This window comes from Phytophthora cinnamomi (assembly GCF_018691715.1).
Source record: "Phytophthora cinnamomi strain GKB4 chromosome Unknown Contig51, whole genome shotgun sequence".
Lineage (NCBI taxonomy): Eukaryota > Oomycota > Peronosporomycetes > Peronosporales > Peronosporaceae > Phytophthora > Phytophthora cinnamomi.
The window spans coordinates 151,659-175,342 of NW_027150984.1; the positions used below are offsets into that span (position 1 = coordinate 151,659).

Consider the following 23,684-nt stretch of genomic DNA (forward strand, 5'->3'; position numbering starts at 1 on the left):
GGAACCTCCACGGAAGTCAACTTTTCGACTTTGCGCATCCGTTTCCTCAGCAGTGTCTCCAAATCTTGGATCATCAACGCGTGGCTATTTACTGCGGCTCGGAGTCTTTTCTGAAGAGCTTCAGATTCCAATCTGCTCTCGTACTGCCTGGTGGCGATGGCTTTCCAGGCCCCGAGAGCCAAAGTGTCCCCAGGTGCACTTTGTATTGCCTCTTGACGTTTGAATTGCTGCAATTTGGTCAATTGTCGGCTCAATTCAGCGTCTTGCATCTGCAAAATGGCCCGTTCCTCCTTTTGGCGCTTGCGGTAGGCATCTCGACGCTGTCCGGCTTTCTCCTTGGCGAGCTCTTGTTTGGACTTTTCGCTGATCAACATTTGTGTGTGTGGGCTATAGATTTGGTCTGGTGAGGCGGTATGAAGCGACTGCAGCAGCGCGACCGTGTCGGCCAGAAGCTGCTGACTGTCCAGGTCTTGAGCTTGGTGCCGTGGTCCGGGGCTGCGCTGGAGTCTTGCGCCGACAAGAAGCCGCTCACGTCGCGCAGGAGCTGGTCGTCCATCATGACTGAGCGAAAGAGAGAGAGTGATCAGTTGTGTGACATTCACTGTACCACTGGTATGGGTACACGTGTACACAATGTGTACACATCATCTAATCCACTTGTAGTGGGTCTAACTTGACTCACTACTTTTGCTTACGTTGCGCAACGTGTATGAGGAAGCGTAAGTACTTAGTAACTACTTGAGTTATTGTGAAAAGCACTCAGAATGTAGTAAATCGGCTGATTTAGTGCCTTATTTAGATACGGGAACCCTTATTTATTTCGACCCGTCCCTTATTTAGAATTGTGTACCCCTAATTATAATCGGTCTTATGCTGCATCTGTCACGAGAATATCGAAGCTGCTACGAGTCAAATCGAGACAGCTATGAGGACGAGAACTTCATGTTGAACACGACCATTTCTAGCGGATGAACACGGCAGCTGTGATCCGCTCCTGGCTGTGCGCCGCTCAAGATCAAATTGAAGTTGCAGTTCAAGTCACATGTTAGATGATAAGGAAAATAGTAATGTAGTGCAGTAGTGAGAGCTAGAAAGCGAAGCACGACTAAAACTCAATCAGATCTCAATTTACCCGTTCAAGAACAACCAAGTACTGATTGCTACGGCGACGGCATCTTGCCTGAGTGCTTCAGCTACTACTTCCTCTGCTCACGTGCTACCATATACCAAAGCGTGACGACGCTTTTGCGACATAGTAGAATTTGCAGAAACAACGACCATGGAGACGCGCCGCCAAGCTACGGAACGTCAGTTAGCGCTGGCTAATGGACCAGTAGACCCAGCCGACGAACGCATCAACAATGTTGAGGCCACTATGGCTGAGATGGACGAGCGCATTGGCCAGGTGAACCACCGCCTGGACCGGATTCTAGAAGGCATCGACGCCCTGGTACAAACAGTGGCAACGACGCAAGAATCGACCCAGCAGAACACTGCTGCGATGGGGCAATTTCAAGCTGCCGTCTCCCAGACAGTTGCGGCAATTACTGAGCTCCAGACTCACGTTGCGGCTGTCGGCCATGTTCAGGAGCTGGCTCAACAAACGGCAGCCGCCGTCGCGAATCTACAGCAACAACAGCAGCAGCAGCAGCAACAACCTTCCGCCGCGCAGGTACCTAGCCGACCACGCCGCCAGCAGGAAGATGTCGAGATGGCAACTTCGTCCATGCGACAGCTGCGGAAGATGGAGACGAAACCCCCTATCTTTGAGGGTGACATTGATGGAGTGAAGCTTAACAGCTTCATCTTCCAATTTGAGTCGTACTTTGTCTTTAAAGGCTACGACCTCACTGTTGATGACGCGGTCGTCGGCCTTGAGCTCGGTCAGTGCGTCCGGAAGAACGCAGCCACCTGGTATGAGACTTACATGACCAACCCGATGACTGCGAATACCTGGAGTGCCATGAAGGGTTCCATGGAGAAGAATTTCAAGGAACCGAATTTTCAACAGAAGTTGAGGAACGAATTGCTGAATTTCAAACAACGTGGTTCCTACCAGGGCTATGTAGCCAAGTTCCAAGAAAAACTCCGTTTGGTGCCACTCGATCCTGTTTTTGCGATGGAGATTTTCTTAAAAGGCCTAAGTAGCAGTAATTTGAGGAAACAAATTCTGCGCAAGAAACCTGCGACACTTGAGAAGGTGATCTCGGAAGGTTTCAGTGAGGTTGAGCTGGAGCGACTCGAGGAGAGCAAGCCAAGCCAGAATAGTGCCAAAAACATATCGGGTGGACACTCCAAGGGCAAGTTTTCTCTTAGAAGTGCTACGCTTCCATCAAAGTCGAACAGCAACACGAGTCGCGCTGGTGGGAAGAAGAAGTGTCATCATTGTGAGAAAGGTTATCACAATCCGGATGAGTGCTGGACCAAGTATCCAGAGAAGCGTCCTGGATCTCAGTCGAGTGCTCGAAAGTCTACACAGGATAAAACTGACTACTGAGCTAAGTACTACGCACTCGTCGACAAGCTCGTTGTGGATGATGCCGATGAGGCTCGTGAGCATTTAAACGAGTAAAACCGCTTGATGACGGGCGATCGAGCGGGTTTAGTCCCAAGCCCATTATACGGGACAAGTGTGGGTTGGTGGAGAGGAAGTCAGCACAGGAGGTGGAGACTACAGTGGTGAGGTCGGGTGATGATAATGAAGCCGTATTCATTCACGTCGGTGAGAGTTCGAAACACCCATTTGTGAACTTGGAGTGCGAGGTTCGGCTAAACGAGCACGTAGTAGCTGCTACTGGCTTTGTCGACAGCGGGGCATCGATTAATGCAGTTACTCCTGAATTTATTAAGCAGTTGGGCTTGATGGATAGTGTTGTGGAGCATGATGTGTTACTATCACTGACCATGGCCAATGCAGAAAGTGTTGTGATTCCAAAGAAAACTGCGCAGCTTACACTCTATTTGGGGGGAATGGAGGCATACACAGCCGAATTTATTTTACTTCCAGTACCAGAGGACAAGCAGATATTGTTTGGCATGCCATGGCTTCGCCAAGTAAACCCTCGTATCGATTGGAGAACTGGCAGCATTCGGCCTTCGATGGAGACGCTGCATGCTCGGCTGGCAGCGCTCATTCAGAAGCACGAGCGCGTTCGGATGAAAGATTACGTAACGTTAGCTGAGCAGCAGTCGTTTTACTCGATGGAAACGGGGGAGACTAAAGTCATCTCGATGAAACAATTCCGTCGACTGATGAAAAAGCCTCAGGAGGTAGAATTTGTCCTGGTGATTAAGCCAGCCGAGGTACCGCTAATTACTCGAGCAAAAGAAATTGAAGATTTCGGAGATCATCCGGTGTACCCATACTTGTGCAAATACCCAAGCTTGTTCAGGCAGAAACTCCCGGCCGAACTGCCACCTGTGGAGCATGGACTGCATAAGATGAATGTTAAATCTGAAGAACCTGTCTTCCGGCAGCAGTGGAGGCAGTCGCCGGCTCAAGAAGCTGAGATTACTCGATGGGTGCGCGAGATGGAAGCGGTCGGGTACATTCGACGCTCGACCTCTCCTCATGGGGCACCCACCTTTTGCGTTCGCAAACCGGATGGCTGGAGAATTGTGCACGATTTTCGTGCGGTGAACCTCAACACTATCCGGCGTACAATGCCAATGCCACGAAAGGACAAGATTCTGGAACAAATGCAGGGTGCATACTACTACTCCTGTCTCGACCTGCTAAGTGGATATTACCAGTTTAGGATGCGGGAGTCGGACATCCCATACACCGCGTTTCAGGCTCCTGATGGCCTCTACGAGTATTTGGTTGTGCCGATGGGCTTGTCTAATGCCCCCGCGACCTTCAACGATGGTATTCGAAGAATCTTGAGTGATCTGGTAGATATTTGTCAGAGCTACTTCGACGATATCTATGTATTCACGCGGAGTACTAACCTGCAAGAGCATTTGGACGCACTGGATCGAGTCTTTGCACGACTGGATAAACACAAATTCTTTGTGAAACTCAGTAAGTGTGTGTTCTGTGCGGATTCCATTCCATGTCTGGGTGATATTGTCGGCCGCGATGGAGTCAGGATCAGCCCGGACAAAGTGAAGGTAATTCAGAATTGGCCACGACCAGCTACGAGGCATGACTTACAGTCGTTTCTTGGTACGGCCGCGTACGTTCAGCGGTTCTGTCGACGGTTTGCTGACGATGCTGGACCTCTGTTTAACTTGCTGAAGTCTAAGAACAAGCAATTAGAATGGACCCCTGCCCTGCTAGAACATTTTGAGCGTTTGAAGGTGAAGGTTGGACAAACACCGGTACTTGCAATTCCTGATTTTGGAAAGGACTTCTTCACGAGAATGGATGCGTCTGACTTTGCAGTTGGGGGCGTCCTTTACCAGAAAGAAGTACAGGATGGTGTCGAGATCGAAAGACCTGTTGCATTTGGAGGCCGGAAGTACAAAGCTGCAGAATTGAACTACTCTATTCGTGAAAAAGAGCTTCTAGCCATTTTATTTGGGCTTCGTAGCTGGAGAGTGTATCTCTTGGACAGACCCTTTGTAGTGGAGACTGATCACAAAAGTCTGGAGACCGTGTTTAAGCAAAAATCGATTTCGCGACGTATCGCCAGGTGGTACGACGAACTTGCGGAGTACCAATTTCAAATTCGGTATATCAAAGGAGTAACAAACAGCGTCGCCGATGGCATTTCGCGAAGGCCTGATTTTATGGACAAAATTGAGCCGGTGACACTAGCTGCAATTTCAACTCGTCGACATGTACGTCAACGAGTTGATTCCTCTTTGTCAGCTACAGTGAAGGAAGCAGTCAGACGATATGGGGAAGATGACACGACCAAAGCTCTACTGCGTCTACTTGACCCGGCCTACTTAGTGAAAAAAGAGGAATCGAGTCCGCTAGCTGCTCCACGGCTATTGGAACGATACTCGCTGATCGACGGACGATTGTACTACCAAGCAGGACATCATGCCTCACCCCGATTCGTTTTGCCGCGAGTGCGTGAACTGTTGGAGCATGTCTGCGAGGAATTTCACGACAGCCCTGTGTATGGCCACCCGGGCATTGATCGTACGTGCCGTCTGATTGAAGAACACTACTATTGGCCACGGATGCTCCGTGATATTACGAAGTACGTCAAAGGATGTGAAATTTGCGCTCGAACCAAGGCTCGTAATGAGAGACCCCCAGGACTATTGAACAGTCATGACATTCCAACTCAGCGATGGAGCCACATTGCCATGGACTTTATTACTGGACTACCAACGACGCCTCGTGCCCATGATAGTGTGATGGTCGTGGTTGATCATTTGACCAAGAGGGCTCACTTTGTAGCCGGGAAGGGTTCGGACACGGCAAATGACGTTGCAGTGCGATTTCACAAAGATATATTTCGACTACATGGCTTGCCGAATGTGGTAGTTTCCGATCGTGATGCTAAGTTCACTTCAAGCTTCTGGAAGAATCTGTGCGAGCTGTTAGGAGTGAAACAAAAGATGACAACAGCATTCAGACCACAGGGGGATGGGGTAAGTGAGCGATTGAACCAGACATTGGAGAACTACTTAAGAGCCTTTTCGAATGCAGATTCTGATGACTGGGATCACCACCTGTGTCTAGCTGAATTTGCTTACAACGCACGGTTTCAGTCGTCAATAAGTATGTCGCCTTTTGAAGCCGACATTGGATATATTCCTCGGACACCAGCAACACTGCTCCTCCCGCCTAGAGTAGGCAACACTCGTCAGATGAAGCATTCTGAATTCGTAGCAAGACAAGCGGACACCTTGGCGAAAGCACGGCGTAGCATTGCAGAGGCCCAGGACCGCATGGCGGAATACTACAACAAGAATCGAAAACCGCAGACGTTCAACATCGGCGATGAAGTATTCCTGTCTGGACAACACATAGCCGCACGACACCTCGGAACAACGAAGAAGAAGCTCGGAGCACGATGGATAGGCCCTTTTGAGATTACAGAAAATATTGGGCGGGGCTACTACAAACTGAGGCTGCCCCCAAAATTGCGAATGCACCCGGTCTTCCACACGAGTCTACTGAAGCCATACATTGCCAAGCCATATCGCCGACCTAACCAACGACTTTTCAAAGTACGACTGGCAGATGGCACCGAAGGCGAGTTAGTCGAAGCTATCATCGACTACAAACGCAGCAAAGGGAACGCGCTTTACAAGGTCAAGTGGCTGGGGCAAACCAAAACAACTTGGGAGCCCGCAGTTAACCTAACTTCAATTGCCGGGCTCATTGATCGCTACCACGAACGACAGCGGGGGGGGGGGGGGGGCTCGCTAAGGGGAGGGAATGTCACGAGAATATCGAAGCTGCTACGAGTCAAATCGAGACAGCTATGAGGACGAGAACTTCATGTTGAACACGACCATTTCTAGCGGATGAACACGGCAGCTGTGATCCGCTCCTGGCTGTGCGCCGCTCAAGATCAAATTGAAGTTGCAGTTCAAGTCACATGTTAGATGATAAGGAAAAGAGTAATGTAGTGCAGTAGTGAGAGCTAGAAAGCGAAGCACGACTAAAACTCAATCAGATCTCAATTTACCCGTTCAAGAACAATCAAGTACTGATTGCTACGGCGACGGCATCTTGCCTGAGTGCTTCAGCTACTACTTCCTCTGCTCAAGTGCTACCATATACCAAAGCGTGACGACGCTTTTGCGACAGCATCGCGTCAAAGATATTTTAGAGTCGGAATCGATTTGGTCTCTAAATAGGATGAAATGTCAGCTCCAATCTCGGCATTCCGAGGAAGTCCGCACAAATAAATCCACCGAGCAAGCGGCTATGCAAACACTAGCCAAGATATCAGTCAAAATAGGAGGAATCAACAGGACGAGCAGAACCAGCGTCCGTGTCGAGGACGCGGAGTTTCGCTTCGACCCAGAGGGCAGCTTTGATGACCTCGCCGTCACGTTTGAACTGCTGATACCATCGAAGTACCGTCGCGAGCTGATGCCAAATATGTGGCCGACACGCTTACATGGCACACCATACGCGTAGTACAGCACCACAGCTCTCCATCGAAATTCTGCAGCATACATCGTGTCTCCGCTGTCTCTCTCTCCCTCACCACTCTGTTCTGACAAGATGGCTTTAGAGCCCAGTTCCCAACTCCTATTTAAGCCGACTTACTCAGATTAGTACCCACATTAATTTCCTATTCAGTACAAATTACCACGTATCGTTTTTGCTCACAGCCCTGATTTACAGAGCTATACGGAGTGACAAAATCACCGGTTTTCACAATAATTATATTTGACTACACAAATATAATTTAAATCAGATAAGATTCCAAGTGACTTAGATTAGGTAAAATGAGAACTGAATTTGTTTGTGAATTGATCTTCCTCCTAAATCTGCTAAAACTGTTTATCATCTATGAAAGGGGTTGGCAGCGGCTGGTTGTAAGAGCCCGCTAATATGCATGTCTCTAATTGGTAGAAAGATGCTGCTTTCTACCAATAGGATCTTTGGGTAGGTGTGGACCACTCATTGTGGTGGCCCACTTCAATGTATCCATTGGTGTGACTTACACCAAGGTGAGGAAGTATCTAAAACTCTTAACAGATACCCTAGCTGTTAAATTCACAAGTGGCTTGTAGCCACTTGTACGTGTAACCCCGTTACACCATCCCCCCCTTAAGGTTAGACGCGCGGGGTCTCCGCACGTCAATCTTCTGAATTGACCACTCGTCAATTCTCCGCGTTTGGAGAAGAAATCCGCGCTCATTCAACGATGAGCGCGCCTCAAGAGAAGAAGACTCCGAAGTCGGTGGAGAGTCATCTCTCGATCGATGACTACTTCGAACGCCATAAGGCGAAGTATGGCGACGTCGTCGACCTCGACGACGACGATGAAGACATGGAGGGCGAGGAGGACTCGTCCTCAAAGCGCAAAGACTCAGTGTCGAGCGAATCGCTCGACCCTCATGCCAAGAACATTCGCCCGCGTGAAGGGGACGAATCGGACGCTTCGAGCTCGAAGCGTTCGCGAACTGAGAGCGATACCCCACTCGCTTCCGCTGGGGCTCTCAGTACTCCGCGCGCTGCTGCTGCAGCGCGTGATTTCAAAGCTCAAGGCTCTCCGCACGCTGTGCCTGCTGCGTACGATCCGTGGATGCCGTCCGCGTCCGAGATTACGGACAGGTATGGGAACTCGGTACCTCCGAATGAGGTGCCGCTGTACGTATGCAGCGCCATCAAAGATGACGCTGTGGCTGCCGAGCTGCACTTTGATGCGGAGACGCATCAAAGGCGCGATTTACTACATCGGACTCTTCCATGAGCTCCGATGGTTTCAAAGCAAGAAGACATCTTCTCGCAGCAAAGTGCCTGAATGGCAGGCACTTTGTCAAAGTTGGAACGCTTTTGTTGAGAACTTCAACAAGACGCCGAGTGCTTACCGTGATCGGATTAAGCAAGCGCGTGATCGCTTCGAGACGTACTCGAAGCGTGGAAAGTTGGAGCAACTCCACGTTACTACGGAGGAGGCAAATGTGCCGTGTGCTGTGCCCGAGGGCTATCAGGGTGCGAAGTGTTTTCCGGGCGCGTTGCACTTGAGCGACCGCGACCTGAACGGGTACACGTTGTTCCGTGTGCCCGAGAGTCTCAAAGCGCTCCGTGCTAAATTCTTAGCACGTGAGAGTTCGGGCGCTAGCGATTGCCCTCAGCGCTCGTACTACTTCCGCTGCACAAGCGCGTACTGTTCTTCGTACGCCCTCACCATTTCCGGAACGTCCTCCAGCAAGACGTTCCGCGGCCCCCATGTGTCTTGATGGGGAGGAAAGCCTCTCCAACGAATACGAAAACGAGCCCCTTGAGGGTTCGTTTTCGGGATGCTATGGCCAACAATCCGCTCAACAATCCAGCGGGTTGAGCCGCGGGCGTCACGGATCGGCGGTGGCGGGGGTGGGAACACGCCCCGGGTATGATCAGCCCCGGGCTGATCAGTAGGCGCCTCTCCACGACCGGGTGACCGCCGTGGAGCGTCTGCAGGGCGCTGAGTTCGCCGCCCTGACGCAGGAGCTGGCGAACCAGAAGGCCCAAGTCGCGGCGGTCTCGCAGACCGCCTCGAATATCCAGGTCGAGTTGGGGACCCAGAGGAAGGGGTTGCTCCAGCGCGCGGACGCGATGGAGGAGAGGCTGCTCGTTGCCGAGGCCAAGTCCTCCGCTTCTGCCTCGGCTCCTGCCGAGGCTTCGGGTCAGCCGAGCTAGATGGCTCGTGCTGCAGGTATGGCTTCAGCCGTCCGACGTAAAAGGTAGGATGGAGGCGCATGCTAGACGGTATGTCTAGCATGTATGCGTTTCCGTGCCGTGCCAACACAGTGAACGGCCCGATGAAGCGCCGAGCAAGCTTGCTTGCTCCGAAATCCGAAACTGCATGTTTAGGCAGGTTTTGAGTAGCTAACAAAACCAATGAACTAACCTTGAATTCATTTGTGTTGCCTCTGCTCACATTGTCTGCGTTCAGCTTCTGTTGGTCAACAGAAGCTGCTATTGCGGCTTGGACAAACCGAATTACGGCTTGTCTTTTGGTGAAGAAATTGATTGCATCCGAGCTGAAGCCATTCAGCTCGCTCTCCGCAAGAGGCCCTGCCTCTGCGTGGTTCTTCGCGGTGTCTGCGCCTTGCGCAGACACGTGGTCGTTGTCCTTGTTGTTGGGGTAGTCTGCGCAGGGCGCAGATCATGTGGTTTGTTCCTTGTTGTCGCGGCTGACACTGTGCAAGTGTCAGCGGTTATCTGCGGCTGCTGTAATGCAATCGTAGATCCTCCCCCACTTAAAGCAGGAGCCATCACTCAGAGTGTAACGGGGTTACACACACAAGTGACAACTGTCACTTGTACATGACACTTGTCACTTATGGTTGAACAGATAAATATCTGTTAAAGGTTTTAGATACTTCCTCACATTGGTGTAAGGCACACCAATGGATACATTGAAGTGGGCCACCACAATGAGTGGTCCACACCTACCCAAAAGATCCTATTGGTAGAAAGCAGCATCTTTCTACCAATTAGAGACGTGCATATTGGTGGGGCTCTTACAACCAGCCGCTGTCAATCCCTTTTATAGATGATAAACAGTTTTAGCAGATTTAGGAGGAAGATCAATTCACAAACAAATTCAGTTCTCATTTTACCTAATCTAAGTCACTTGGAATCTTATCTGATTTAAATTATATTTGTGTACTCACGTATAATTAACTGAAGTTATCACTAAGTACTTACGCTTCCCCATACACGTAGCGGAACGTGTAAGCTAAAGTAGTGAGCCAAAGTAGGCCCACTACACCTGGTAGCACTTTGTAGTCCGTCCAACGACTGACTACGTGACGTTCGTACGCGGTGTACGAACGCGGAGCCGAGAACCACATGAGCACGGAGGTGCCCATGGAGAGCTCCAACACGCTTGCAACGCATGTTGCACGCGCTGACTGCCCCCACCTGTCTGGCCCAGAGTGGGAAGCCCTCCAACGACTGTCAACAGTCATTGGAGAAGCGGCGATAGCTACGATGCTGCGTACGCTATCGCCGACAGAGCAACATGGTGTTGCTCTAGGATCCATCATGAAGGAGCAGCGTGATGCTGCTTCCGCAGTAACGGCGTCGTCGGGGACGACACCGCGTGCTCAATCATCAAAATGGAGCGTGAGCAATTATGTAGGAAGAGAGGGCGAGCCTCTCCTCCGATGGCTTGTCGAGCTCGACACAGCCATAGCGGCTCGACGCATCGTCGACCCGCTGTCGAAGGTCGCGTTCGCCATGTCCTGCATTGGCGGACGAGCGAGGAGTTGGACGTATGGACGCCGACTCTCCGATCCTACGTGCTTCAGCACGTACGAAGTATTCAGAGAGGAGCTCAGACAAGCGTTTGAGCCCCCGCAAAACGAGTTCCGGTCGAGGGCGGAATTCCTCGACCTGCAGCAGGGTAAGCATGACGTCCATGCTAACGCGCAGCGTGCACAGTACTTGGTCTCGAACATCGTGACCAATCCAATTGACGAGGCGACCAAGGTCGTCACGTTCATGAAGGGACTTAGAGATGGGCCCGTGAAGACCTATCTCTTCCAAGAGTACCCGAGTACTCTCGAAGCTGCGATTACTCTCGCAATGCAAGAAATGTTTAGCCTGCGGCAGGCTAAACTGCATGCGAACGTGCCGAGGCCGCAACCGCGCCCGGTAGTGAGCACGGGAGGTCCAGAACCAGTGGACATCTCGAATGCAACGGCTGCTGGTTACCAGCAGCACGGAAGTAATGTGCGATACTTCCGTTGCGGAAGGATCGGTCACTTTGCCAGAGCGTGCACGGCTCCCGTGCACTACAATGGTGGCCGTCGTGGCGATGCTAGGCATCGCCGCGGACCAACAAAAACCGCGAACATCCAGTAGGCGCGGGGCGCCCTACTGGTAATGCAGTCGCGCGTGCCGACATCGGGCACGCGACACTGAGGACTGCAGCCCCCAGTGAGACTAGCTCTCGCTGCAAGAAACAAGATGACCGGCCGAACCTGGTCATCTTGAAGGTAACGTCGAAGAGAGAGAGCGACTCTCTTCGAGCTTTGGTAGATTCAGGCGCGTCGAACAACTTTGTTCGACTACGAAGCTCTGCCGAGTCTTGACTTCGAGGAGGTACATGTACCTCGAAGTCTTCTGGAGGTACGATTGGCAACAGGTGCCATCGTGAAGACCGAGAAGCGCGCCGTGAACGTGCGCTTCTCGTACAAACAACTAGTGTTTGTCGAACACTTTACCGTCCTGGACCTGGACGATAAGTTCGACGTTGTTATGGGCATGCCGTACAAGCCACGGCGTGATCCGGTGATAGACTGGAAGAAGCGCACGCTCGTGCGCTTCGGTCGCGACCGCGGAACAGAGAGCGATGGCCCTGTTACCGCAGCGCGCGCACCAGCAGGTGCGCGCGGCTCACCAGTCGAGACGGCGCTTAATGCTGCTGTCCCGGAGTGCCCAGGAAGTGCGCGAGGACGCGCACAAGTGAGATCAACGTCGGCACAGCTGCCCACGTCAGAAGAAAAAGACGCACTGGTTCCGGGAACCAATACCCACGTTCAAGCGTGTAAGGGACGGTCCCTGACCCGAAGAGGTCAGGTCGACAACGACGCACCCTCGGTCATGAGGGGCTCTGCCAATGAATGGCGTCGAGGTGACGAAGGCGTGTCAACTCCGGGAGTTGACGCTGCAAACAGTGCGGATGGTTGCAAACGTACCGCACTGACGCAATTTGCATGCTGTCGTGCAGCCGGTCTGCACGACGAAGCGCCATGCGATCAAGCCGGGCTTGATATCGCGCGCCCGCAGACAGGGTCTGCCGGCGAAAGGACACATTACCGTGCAGCCGGGCTGCACGAAGGAACATGCGGCCAAGTCGGGCTTGATACCGCGCGCCCGCGGACAGGGTCCGCCGGCGAACAACTGTCCATGGCCGGACATGGGCCAAAATAACCACCGTGGGAAGCCGGGCTCCGCACAACAAGAAGACGGCGCATGCGGAGAATGCTGCGCAAGTCTCGGACCGTCTGCTGAGCAGACTGAGCGGTGACACCGGGCGTCGAGACGTTGAACGTCTTGACGCGCACCGATACTGGATTCCAGTATCAGGAAATGGAACTCGCTACTCCTCCGACGACGGCGTCGGAGTTGACTTCGCTTCCAGCCATGAGCTAGAAGCGCTTCACGCGCGGCTTGCACGATGGACGCATCGAGCAAGTCTGCGTTCTTTCGGACAGCGAAAGAACGGAGAGCGAGAGCGAAGAGCTGAGACAGCTCTTCATGGGAAGTACCACTGAGAGTGAAGACACTCTCAGTGCGAAGACGAAGCGAGAGCGCTTCGAGGAACAAGGATAGGACTCGTTAAAGTCGAGTCCCTATTACGAATTGTTGAGGGAGTACAAAGACGTACTCCCGGAAGAGATTCCTGCGGAGCTTCCGCAGGATAAGGGTATTCAGCACGAGATTGATCTCGTGCCGGGCACGAAGTACTGTGTCACGCGGCAGTGGCCACTGCCGCGAGAGCAAGTCAAGGCGATCGACGACTTCTTTGAAAGTCGTCGCAAAGCAGGACAAGTGCGGGAATCAAAGTCCCCGCACAGTGCTCCGACGTTCTGTGTCAAAACGCCACAGGGCGGATGGCGCATCGTTCATGCCTACAACAAGCTGAACGATGCGACGGTACCGGCGCAGACGCCGATACCGCGAAAAGATGTTATCATCGATTCGATGGCCGGGAGCACCGTTTACAGTGCTCTGGACTTGCGAGATGGATTCTATCAAATCCTAATGCGTGAGAGCGATATCCTTCTCACGGCAGTGAGCACGCCAAGCGGCATGCTCTGGGAATGGCTAGTAATGCCACAGGGGCTTAAGAACGCCCCTGCGACTTTCAACAGGTGCGTGACGCACTTGTTGCGCTCGGTGCGCGACTTCGCGCCGAGCTACTTCGATGATGTGTTCATCCACAGCCGGGCTGTGGACGGGAAGACCGACGTAGAGATGCACAGGGTGCATCTCCGGAAGCTACTTGAACTTATGCGAAAGCATCAGCTCTACGCGAACCTGAAGAAGTGTATCTTCGGGGCGAGCGAGATACCCGTCCTCGGGTGCCTCGTAGGGAAAAATGGCGTTCGCCCTGGCCCGGAAAAGGTCAGAATGATCAATGAATGGCCAACGCCTTCAAATGTCAAGGAACTGAGACATTTCCTTGGCTTGGCCACGTACTTGCACAAGTACGTGGGGGATTACGCGGGCAAGATCCGCCCGCTGTTACAGCTTCTTAAGAAGGAAGCTGTGTGGAATTGGACAACCGATTGCCAAAAGGCATTCGATGCAGTCAAGCGGGGCTTGACTAAGGCGCCGATCTTGGCAGTGGCTGACCAAGATCGCCCATTTCACGTAGTGTGTGACGCATCCGACTTCGCGATCGGATGTGCGTTGATGCAGCACGATCACGAGGACCGTGATCGTGTCGCCTACTATCAATCGCGTCAACTGAAGCCAGGTGAGCGCAACTATCCGGTACATGACAAGGAACTCCTTGCCATGAAATATGCACTCGCAAAGTTCCGAGTGTATTTGCTTGGAAGTAGACCATTTGTGGTCTACACCGACCATGCATCACTGCACACTGCAGTAAAGTCACCACACATATCCCAAAGAATGACGAGATGGCTCTCATTCTTTGCGGAGTATAACTTCCGGGTCGAATACAAACCCGGAAGATTGAATGTGGTGGCTGACGCGTTATCACGTCGGCCGGACTACGCAGAAGCTGTTGACGTCAATGCCATTGACGTCATGCGATCAAGCAAACCCACATCGTCTCGGTTGGACGATGTGAAGGCCGCGTACGCGCACGACGCGGACACGAAGCTCTTGCTGGCCTATGGCACAGCGCCTTCTGACAAGTCCCGTCAGAAGTTGCCCAAGCACCTTCGAGCGCGTGCACACCGCTTTCGAGTGCACGACGGATTACTGCTTTACAATGCAGTCGACGACAACGCGGTCCGCGTTGTCGTGCCAAATGACCATGACCTGCGCCTCAGGATCATGTACGAGTATCACGATGCCCCGTCTGCGGGACATCTCGGACGTGAGAAGACATACGTCCTTCTCACGCGCGACTTCTACTGGCACCACCAGTACAAGTGGGTGCGCAAGTACGTCCGTGCTTGCGAGGTGTGCCAACGCGTAAAACCTGCACCGATTGTGCAGGCTCCATTGCAATTACTACCGACTCCGTCGGAGTGTTGGAAGTCCATGTCTTTGGACTTCATCTTTGGTCTTCCCCCGGAAAGCGGAGGGAATACCGGTGTTGTGGTCTTCGTCGACCGCTTCAGCAAGATGGTATATCTTGCTGCGGTGCCGGCAGAAGTGACCGCGAAGCAGACGGCCCGTCTGTTCGTTGACGTGGTGTTCAAACACCATGGCATGCCGACCGACATTGTGTCGGACCGAGACCCACGCTTCACAGCGAACCTGTGGCAAGAAGTGCTTACACTTCTTGGGAGCCAACTTCGATGCGACAGTGGATCATCCGCAGACGGACGGTCAAACCGAGCGCGTGAACCGCGTGCTCGTCGACATTCTGAAGAGCTACGCTCACTCGTTCCAATACTGGAGCGAGTGTTTGTCGATGGCGGAATTCGCCATCAACAACTCGGTGCATGCCTCGACCGGGCATACACCGTTTTACGTGAATGCCATGCGGCATCCACGTCTACCGAGTTTACTCGGAGTGGTGGCTCCCACTTTAAGTGGGGGAGGATCTACGACTGCAACACAGCAGTCGCAAAAAGCCACGGACACCTGCACAGTGTCAGCCGCGACAACAAGGAACAAGACAACCAGGTCTGCGCCCCGCGCAGACCTTAGCAGGAAGAACCAAGGGTCAGCGCAGGGCGCTGACCCCCAGAACAAGGAAAACGAGTCTGTGCTCTGCACAGACTCCACAAGGAACAGGGACCACGGGTCTGCGCAAGGCGCAGACACCGCGAAGAACCACGCAGAGGCAGGGCCTCTTGCGGAGAGCGAGCTGAATGGCTTCAGCTCGGATGCAATCAATTTCTTCACCAAAAGACAAGCCGTAATTCGGTTTGTCCAAGCCGCAGTAGCAGCTTCTGTTGACCAACAGAAGCTGAACGCAGACAATGTGAGCAGAGGCAACACAAATGAATTCAAGGTTAGTTCATTGGTTTTGTTAGCTACTCAAAACCTGCCTAAACATGCAGTTTCGGATTTCGGAGCAAGCAAGCTTGCTCGGCGCTTCATCGGGCCGTTCACTGTGTTGGCACGGCACGGAAACGCATGCATGCTAGACATACCGTCTAGCATGCGCCTCCATCCTACCTTTTACGTCGGACGGCTGAAGCCATACCTGCAGCACGAGCCATCTAGCTCGGCTGACCCGAAGCCTCGGCAGGAGCCGAGGCAGAAGCGGAGGACTTGGCCTCGGCAACGAGCAGCCTCTCCTCCATCGCGTCCGCGCGCTGGAGCAACCCCTTCCTCTGTGTCCCCAACTCGACCTGGATATTCGAGGCGGTCTGCGAGACCGCCGCGACTTGGGCCTTCTGGTTCGCCAGCTCCTGCTTCAGGGCGGCGAACTCAGCGCCTACAGACGCTCCACGGCGGTCACCCGGTCGTGGAGAGGCGCCTACTGATCAGCCCGGGGCTGATCATACCCGGGGCGTGTTCCCACCCCCGCCACCGCCGATCCGTGACGCCCGCGGCTCAACCCGCTGGATTGTTGAGCGGATTGTTGGCCATAGCATCCCGAAAACGAACCCTCAAGGGGCTCGTTTTCGTATTCGTTGGAGAGGCTTTCCTCCCCATCAAGACACATGGGGGCCGCGGAACGTCTTGCTGGAGGACGTTCCGGAAATGGTGAGGGCGTACGAAGAACAGTACGCGCTTGTGCAGCGGAAGTAGTACGAGCGCTGAGGGCAATCGCTAGCGCCCGAACCCTCACGTGCTAAGAATTTAGCACGGAGCTCTTTGAGACTCTCGGGCACACGGAACAACGTGTACCCGTTCAGGTCGCGGTCGCTCAAGTGCAACGCGCCCGGAAAACACTTCGCACCCTGATAGCCCTCGGGCACAGCACACGGCACATTTGCCTCCTCCGTAGTAACGTGGAGTTGCTCCAACTTTCCACGCTTCGAGTACGTCTCGAAGCGATCACGCGCTTGCTTAATCCGATCACGGTAAGCACTCGGCGTCTTGTTGAAGTTCTCAACAAAAGCGTTCCAACTTTGACAAAGTGCCTGCCATTCAGGCACTTTGCTGCGAGAAGATGTCTTCTTGCTTTGAAACCATCGGAGCTCATGGAAGAGTCCGATGTAGTAATCGCGCCTTTGATGCGTCTCCGCATCAAAGTGCAGCTCGGCAGCCACAGCGTCATCTTTGATGGCGCTGCATACGTACAGCGGCACCTCATTCGGAGGTACCGAGTTCCCATACCTGTCCGTAATCTCGGACGCGGACGGCATCCACGGATCGTACGCAGCAGGCACAGCGTGCGGAGAGCCTTGAGCTTTGAAATCACGCGCTGCAGCAGCAGCGCGCGGAGTACTGAGAGCCCCAGCGGAAGCGAGTGGGGTATCGCTCTCAGTTCGCGAACGCTTCGAGCTCGAAGCGTCCGATTCGTCCCCTTCACGCCGGCGAATGTTCTTGGCATGAGGGTCGAGCGATTCGCTCGACACTGAGTCTTTACGCTTTGAGGGCGAGTCCTCCTCGCCCTCCATGTCTTCATCGTCGTCGTCGAAGTCGACGACGTCGCCATACTTCGCCTTATGGCGTTCGAAGTAGTCATCGATCGAGAGATGACTCTCCACCGACTTCGGAGTCTTCTTCTCTTGAGGCGCGCTCATCGTTGAATGAGCGCGGATTTCTTCTCCAAACGCGGAGAATTGACGAGTGGTCAATTCAGAAGATTGACGTGCGGAGACCCCGCGCGTCTAACCTTAAGGGGGGGATGGTGTAACGGGGTTACACGTACAAGTGGCTACAAGCCACTTGTGAATTTAACAGCTAGGGTATCTGTTAAGAGTTTTAGATACTTCCTCACCTTGGTGTAAGTCACACCAATGGATACATTGAAGTGGGCCACCACAATGAGTGGTCCACACCTACCCAAATATCCTATTGGTAGAAAGCAGCATCTTTCTACCAATTAGAGACGTGCATATTGACGGGGCTCTGACAACCAACCGCTGTCAACCCCTTTCATAGATGATAAACAGTTTTAGGAGATTTAGGAGGAAGATCAATTTACAAACAATACAGTTCTCATCTTACCTTAAACTAGCTACTTGGTGTTTTATTTGATTTACTTGTGGACTCAAGTATAATTAATTCAAATTATTAATAAACTCCTACGCTTCCTCATACACGTAGCGCGACATATAAGCTAAAGTAGTGAGCCAAATCAGGCCCACTACACCGAGTAAACTCGGTAGACGTGGATGCCGCATGGCATTCACGTAAAACGGTGTATGCCCGGTCGAGGCATGCACCGAGTTGTTGATGGCGAATTCCGCCATCGACAAACACTCGCTCCAGTATTGGAACGAGTGAGCGTAGCTCTTCAGAATGTCGACGAGCACACGGTTCACGCGCTCGGTTTGACCGTCCATCTGCGGATGATCCACTGTCGCATCGAAGTTGGCTCCCAAGAAGTGTAAACACTTCTTGCCACAGGTTCGCTGTGAAGCGTGGGTCTCGGTCCGACACAATGTCGGTCGGCATGCCATGGTGTTTGAACACCACGTCAACGAACAGACGGGCCGTCTGCTTCGCGGTCACTTCTGCCGGCACCGCAGCAAGATATACCATCTTGCTGAAGCGGTCGACGAAGACCACAACACCGGTATTCCCTCCGCTTTCCGGGGGAAGACCAAAGATGAAGTCCAAAGACATGGACTTCCAACACTCCGACGGAGTCGGTAGTAATTGCAATGGAGCCTGCACAATCGGTGCAGGTTTTACGCGTTGGCACACCTCGCAAGCACGGACGTACTTGCGCACCCACTTGTACTGGTGGTGCCAGTAGAAGTCGCGCGTGAGAAGGACGTATGTCTTCTCACGTCCGAGATGTCCCGCAGACGGGGCATCGTGATATTCGTACATGATCCTGAGTCGCAGGTCAGGGTCATTCGGCACGACAACGCGATCCGCGTTGTCGTCGACTGCATTGTAAAGCAGTAATCCGTCGTGCACTCGAAAGCGGTGTGCACGCGCTCGAAGGTGCTTGGGCAACTTCTGACGGGACTTGTCAGAAGGCGCTGTGCCATAGGCCAGCAAGAGCTTCGTGTCCGCGTCGTGCGCGTACGCGGCCTTCACATCGTCCAACCGAGACGATGTGGGTTTGCTTGATCGCATGACGTCAATGGCATTGACGTCAACAGCTTCTGCGTAGTCCGGCCGACGTGATAACGCGTCAGCCACCACATTCAATCTTCCGGGTTTGTATTCGACCCGGAAGTTATACTCCGCAAAGAATGAGAGCCATCTCGTCATTCTTTGGGATATGTGGTGCCTTTACTGCAGTGTGCAGTGATGCATGGTCGGTGTAGACCACAAATGGTCTACTTCCAAGCAAATACACTCGGAACTTTGCGAGTGCATATTTCATGGCAAGGAGTTCCTTGTCATGTACCGGATAGTTGCGCTCACCTGGCTTCAGTTGACGCGATTGATAGTAGGCGACACGATCACGGTCCTCGTGATCGTGCTGCATCAACGCACATCCGATCGCGAAGTCGGATGCGTCACACACTACGTGAAATGGGCGATCTTGGTCAGCCACTGCCAAGATCGGCGCCTTAGTCAAGCCCCGCTTGACTGCATCGAATGCCTTTTGGCAATCGGTTGTCCACTTCCACACAGCTTCCTTCTTAAGAAGTTGTAACAGCGGGTGGATCTTGCCCGCGTAATCCCCTACGTACTTGTGCAAGTACGTGGCCAAATAAGGAAATGTCTCAGTTCCTTGACATTTGAAGGCGTTGGCCATTCATTGATCATTCTGACCTTTTCCGGGCCAGGGCGAACGCCATTTTTCCCTACGAGGCACCCGAGGACGGGTATCTCGCTCGCCCCGAAGATACACTTCTTCAGGTTCGCGTAGAGCTGATGCTTTCGCATAAGTTCAAGTAGCTTCCGGAGATGCGCCCTGTGCATCTCTACGTCGGTCTTCCCGTCCACAGCCCGGCTGTGGATGAACACATCATCGAAGTAGCTCGGCGCGAAGTCGCGCACCGAGCGCAACAAGTGCGTCACGCACCTGTTGAAAGTCGCAGGGGCGTTCTTAAGCCCCTGTGGCATTACTAGCCATTCCCAGAGCATGCCGCTTGGCGTGCTCACTGCCGTGAGAAGGATATCGCTCTCACGCATTAGGATTTGATAGAATCCATCTCGCAAGTCCAGAGCACTGTAAACGGTGCTCCCGGCCATCGAATCGATGATAACATCTTTTCGCGGTATCGGCGTCTGCGCCGGTACCGTCGCATCGTTCAGCTTGTTGTAGGCATGAACGATGCGCCATCCGCCCTGTGGCGTTTTGACACAGAACGTCGGAGCACTGTGCGGGGACTTTGATTCCCGCACTTGTCCTGCTTTGCGACGACTTTCAAAGAAGTCGTCGATCGCCTTGACTTTGCTCTCGCGGCAGTGGCCACTGCCGCGTGACACAGTACTTCGTGCCCGGCACGAGATCAATCTCGTGCTGAATACCCTTATCCTGCGGAAGCTCCGCAGGAAATCTCTTCCGGGAGTACGTCTTTGTACTCCCTCAACAATTCGTAATAGGGACTCGACTTTAACGAGTCCTATCCTTATTCCTCGAAGCGCTCTCGCTTCGTCTTCGCACTGAGAGTGTCTTCACTCTCAGTGGTACTTCCATGAAGAGCTGTCTCAGCTCTTCGCTCTCGCTCTCCGTTCTTTCGCTGTCCGAAAGAACGCAGACTACTCGATGCGTCCATCGTGCAAGCCGCGCGTGAAGCGCTTCTAGCTCATGGCTGGAAGCGAAGTCAACTCCGACGCCGTCGTCGGAGGAGTAGCGAGTTCCATTTCCTGATACTGGAATCCAGTATCGGTGCGCGTCAAGACGTTCAACGTCTCGACGCCCGGTGTCACCGCTCAGTCTGCTCAGCAGACGGTCCGAGACTTGCGCAGCATTCTCCGCATGCGCCGTCTTCTTGTTGTGCGGAGCCCGGCTTCCCACGGTGGTTATTTTGGCCCATGTCCGGCCATGGACAGTTGTTCGCCGGCGGACCCTGTCCGCGGGCGCGCGGTATCAAGCCCGACTTGGCCGCATGTTCCTTCGTGCAGCCCGGCTGCACGGTAATGTCCTTTCGCCGGCAGACCCTGTCTGCGGGCGCGCGATATCAAGCCCGGCTTGATCGCATGGCGCTTCGTCGTGCAGACCGGCTGCACGACAGCATGCAAATTGCGTCAGTGCGGTACGTTTGCAACCATCCGCACTGTTTGCAGCGTCAACTCCCGGAGTTGACACGCCTTCGTCACCTCGACGCCATTCATTGGCAGAGCCCCTCATGACCGAGGGTGCGTCGTTGTCGACCTGACCTCTTCGGGTCAGGGACCGTCCCTTACACGCTTGAACGTGGGTATTGGTTCCCGGAACCAGTGCGTCTTTTTCTTCTGACGTGGGCAGCTGTGCCGACGTTGATCTCACTTGTGCGCGTCCTCGCGCACTTCCTGGGCACTCCGGGACAGCAGCATTAAGCGCCGTCTCGACTGGTGAGCCGCGCGCACCTGCTGGTGCGCGCGCTGCGGTAACAGGGCCATCGCTCTCTGTTCCGCGGTCGCGACCGAAGCGCACGAGCGTGCGCTTCTTCCAGTCTATCACCGGATCACGCCGTGGCTTGTACGGCATGCCCATAACAACGTCGAACTTATCGTCCAGGTCCAGGACGGTAAAGTGTTCGACAAACACTAGTTGTTTGTACGAGAAGCGCACGTTCACGGCGCGCTTCTCGGTCTTCACGATGGCACCTGTTGCCAATCGTACCTCCAGAAGACTTCGAGGTACATGTACCTCCTCGAAGTCAAGACTCGGCAGGCTTCGTAGTCGAACAAAGTTGTTCGACGCGCCTGAATCTACCAAAGCTCGAAGAGAGTCGCTCTCTCTCTTCGACGTTACCTTCAAGATGACCAGGTTCGGCCGGTCATCTTGTTTCTTGCAGCGAGAGCTAGTCTCACTGGGGGCTGCAGTCCTCAGTGTCGCGTGCCCGATGTCGGCACGCGCGACTGCATTACCAGTAGGGCGCCCCGCGCCTACTGGATGTTCGCGGTTTTTGTTGGTCCGCGGCGATGCCTAGCATCGCCACGACGGCCACCATTGTAGTGCACGGGAGCCGTGCACGCTCTGGCAAAGTGACCGATCCTTCCGCAACGGAAGTATCGCACATTACTTCCGTGCTGCTGGTAACCAGCAGCCGTTGCATTCGAGATGTCCACTGGTTCTGGACCTCCCGTGCTCACTACCGGGCGCGGTTGCGGCCTCGGCACGTTCGCATGCAGTTTAGCCTGCCGCAGGCTAAACATTTCTTGCATTGCGAGAGTAATCGCAGCTTCGAGAGTACTCGGGTACTCTTGGAAGAGATAGGTCTTCACGGGCCCATCTCTAAGTCCCTTCATGAACGTGACGACCTTGGTCGCCTCGTCAATTGGATTGGTCACGATGTTCGAGACCAAGTACTGTGCACGCTGCGCGTTAGCATGGACGTCATGCTTACCCTGCTGCAGGTCGAGGAATTCCGCCCTCGACCGGAACTCGTTTTGCGGGGGCTCAAACGCTTGTCTGAGCTCCTCTCTGAATACTTCGTACGTGCTGAAGCACGTAGGATCGGAGAGTCGGCGCCCATACGCCCAACTCCTTGCGCGTCCGCCAAGGCAAGACATGGCGAACGCGACCTTCGACAGCGGGTCGACGATGCGTCGAGCCGCTATGGCTGTGTCGAGCTCGACAAGCCACCGGAGGAGAGGCTCGCCCTCTCTTCCCACGTAATTGCTCACGCTCAATTTCAATGATTGAGCACGCGGTGTCGTCCTGTAGCGGGTCTAACTTGACTCACTGCTTTTGCTTCACGTTGCGCAACGTGTATGTGGAAGCGTAAGTACTTAGTAATTACTTAGGTTAATTATATTTGAATACACAAATATAAGTTAAGTAAGATAGGATTCCAAGTGACTTAGATTAGGTAAAATGAGAACTGAATTTGTTTGTGAATTGATCTTCCTCCTAAATCTGCTAAAACTGTTTATCATCTATGAAAGGGGTTGGCAGCGGCTGGTTGTAAGAGCCCGCTAATATGCATGTCTCTAATTGGTAGAAAGATGCTGCTTTCTACCAATAGGATATTTGGGTAGGTGTGGACCACTCATTGTGGTGGCCCACTTCAATGTATCCATTGGTGTGACTTACACCAATGTGAGGAAGTATCTAAAACTTTTAACAGATATCCTACCTGTTAAATTCACAAGTGGCTTGTGGCCACTTGTACGTGTAACCCCGTTACACCACTTGTGTGCTTATTAGGGTAGTCAATAGGTTGCTAAACCAGATATTGGTCTCGATCGCTACAGACAACGACGGATAAATCCGGACTCACCCAATAACATCCTCCATACTAATGGAAATTCCCGATTAATACCCTCTACCCAAATAGTACCCTCTCAGAGTAACCCGGTAGTAACCCTACAGTAACTCACGTACCCTACCCTGCTCTGATGACTAGTCATCTTGTTACACCTCACTTCACTATAGAACGCAGCCCCAGCCATTCACTAGCGCTGCCTGCACACGGTCGCAGCACCCCAACACCGCCACTGACAGCATCACTGTCATTAACTCAGTCTCTGCTGCTGGGTTTGCAGACAGCTACCTGGACTGGCACGTTGCGAAGCACGACGTGTATGGTGAGCAATTCTGTACAAGCTGGGAAGCCGCTGACGAGGACCACGAGGATATGGACGACTTCAACCTGGACGAGCTGCACGACGCTCTTGATGATGCTGCACTGATCGACGAGTAAGCTAAGGTAGCGATGTAACCTTTTGGTAATACAGAGTAACCTTTCGAGATTTTGTGAGGGGTACT

At 53.2% G+C, this 23,684-nt stretch overlaps 1 protein-coding gene across 1 annotated transcript; it reads left to right on the forward strand.

Moving 5' to 3' along the window:
* Nucleotides 1-413: 413 nt before the first annotated feature.
* IUM83_19437 (Proline rich antigen 2) lies at nucleotides 414-23,619 on the forward strand (the record flags this gene model as incomplete). Its single annotated transcript, XM_067944487.1, has 2 exons — nucleotides 414-612; nucleotides 23,462-23,619. The coding sequence occupies 2 exons, from the start codon at nucleotides 414-416 to the stop codon at nucleotides 23,617-23,619; spliced, it is 357 nt and encodes a 118-aa protein (XP_067789559.1).
* Nucleotides 23,620-23,684: the final 65 nt, after the last annotated feature.